We start from the raw sequence: 793 nt of genomic DNA, 5'->3' as shown, positions 1-793 counted from the left end.
TTCGCGCACCGCTTTGGTGCTGGGATCGTCGCAGTCTTCGTCAGCGCTCGAACAACGGTTGTTTGAATACAATCGATTAGTTAAAAAAAATTGCCATCATGTCACGATGAACAACGAGAGAGTGACCGTAGTTCTCTATCTCTCGTCGTATCGTATCGTATCGTATCGTTCGTTCTCGGTCGTATCGAGAGAAAGAGAGAAAGAAAAAAAAAAAAAAAAAAGAAAAAAAAAGGGGAGAAAAACTAACTCTCTCAGCTTTGCCCTCTCGAATCGTTCTCGTTTCGTTTTCCTTCTTTTTTTTTTTTTTCCAATGAATCGTCTCGAAAAAAAATGGCGCCGATTCGACAATGGCAAGACTGTGGCACGGATCGAAAGGGACTAGACTCTAGGGATCGACACCCCCTCCCTCCCCACCCCCAAACTCTGCGCTTCGATGTTCACTACTGTCGATTGATCGGCCATTGATCCTTAATTCCCGGGACAAGTATATACAAATACACATCCAATATATATACTTACTATCTACGCGATCTCTTGGTCCCCTTCCCCTGGGACGTAGAATTGACCGTTGCAGCTCCTATCACGCCCGCCGCCGCCAACTCGCTGCTCGAAGGTTTCGTCTCGCCACCGCTGCTATCCGGTGGATCCTTTCTCTTTTCTAAAGAGACGTATTCTGCTCATTATTAATACGTCGTTTTTTCATTTTCATTCATTCAAAACATCCCTAGTGTCGCGTTGTTCGAACGATACCGTTCGTGGAACGGTGGAAAGGAAGAGAAACGTAAAGGAGCGT

General features: G+C 45.5%; 1 protein-coding gene across 23 annotated transcripts in view; it reads right to left on the bottom strand.

The window, feature by feature from the left end:
- LOC102679918 (protein daughterless) overlaps nt 1-793 on the bottom strand; it is an 88586-nt gene that overhangs the window by 2919 nt on the left and 84874 nt on the right. For 15 of the 23 annotated variants that reach the window (XM_031512975.1, XM_031512964.1, XM_031512971.1 and 12 more), the window contains one exon: nt 520-673. In XM_031512975.1, the coding sequence (XP_031368835.1) occupies nt 520-673 (154 nt within the window). Of the gene's footprint in view, nt 56-519; nt 674-793 lie in introns of all 23 variants that reach the window. The other 8 variants (XM_031512974.1, XM_031512978.1, XM_031512969.1 and 5 more) reach the window with 5 other exon arrangements.

This window comes from Apis dorsata, unplaced genomic scaffold, assembly GCF_000469605.1.
Source record: "Apis dorsata unplaced genomic scaffold, Apis dorsata 1.3 scaffold_538, whole genome shotgun sequence".
NCBI classification, from domain to species: domain Eukaryota; kingdom Metazoa; phylum Arthropoda; class Insecta; order Hymenoptera; family Apidae; genus Apis; species Apis dorsata.
The sequence above is the reverse complement of the archived record's forward strand: the minus strand, read 5'-3'. Positions and strand labels throughout refer to the sequence as shown.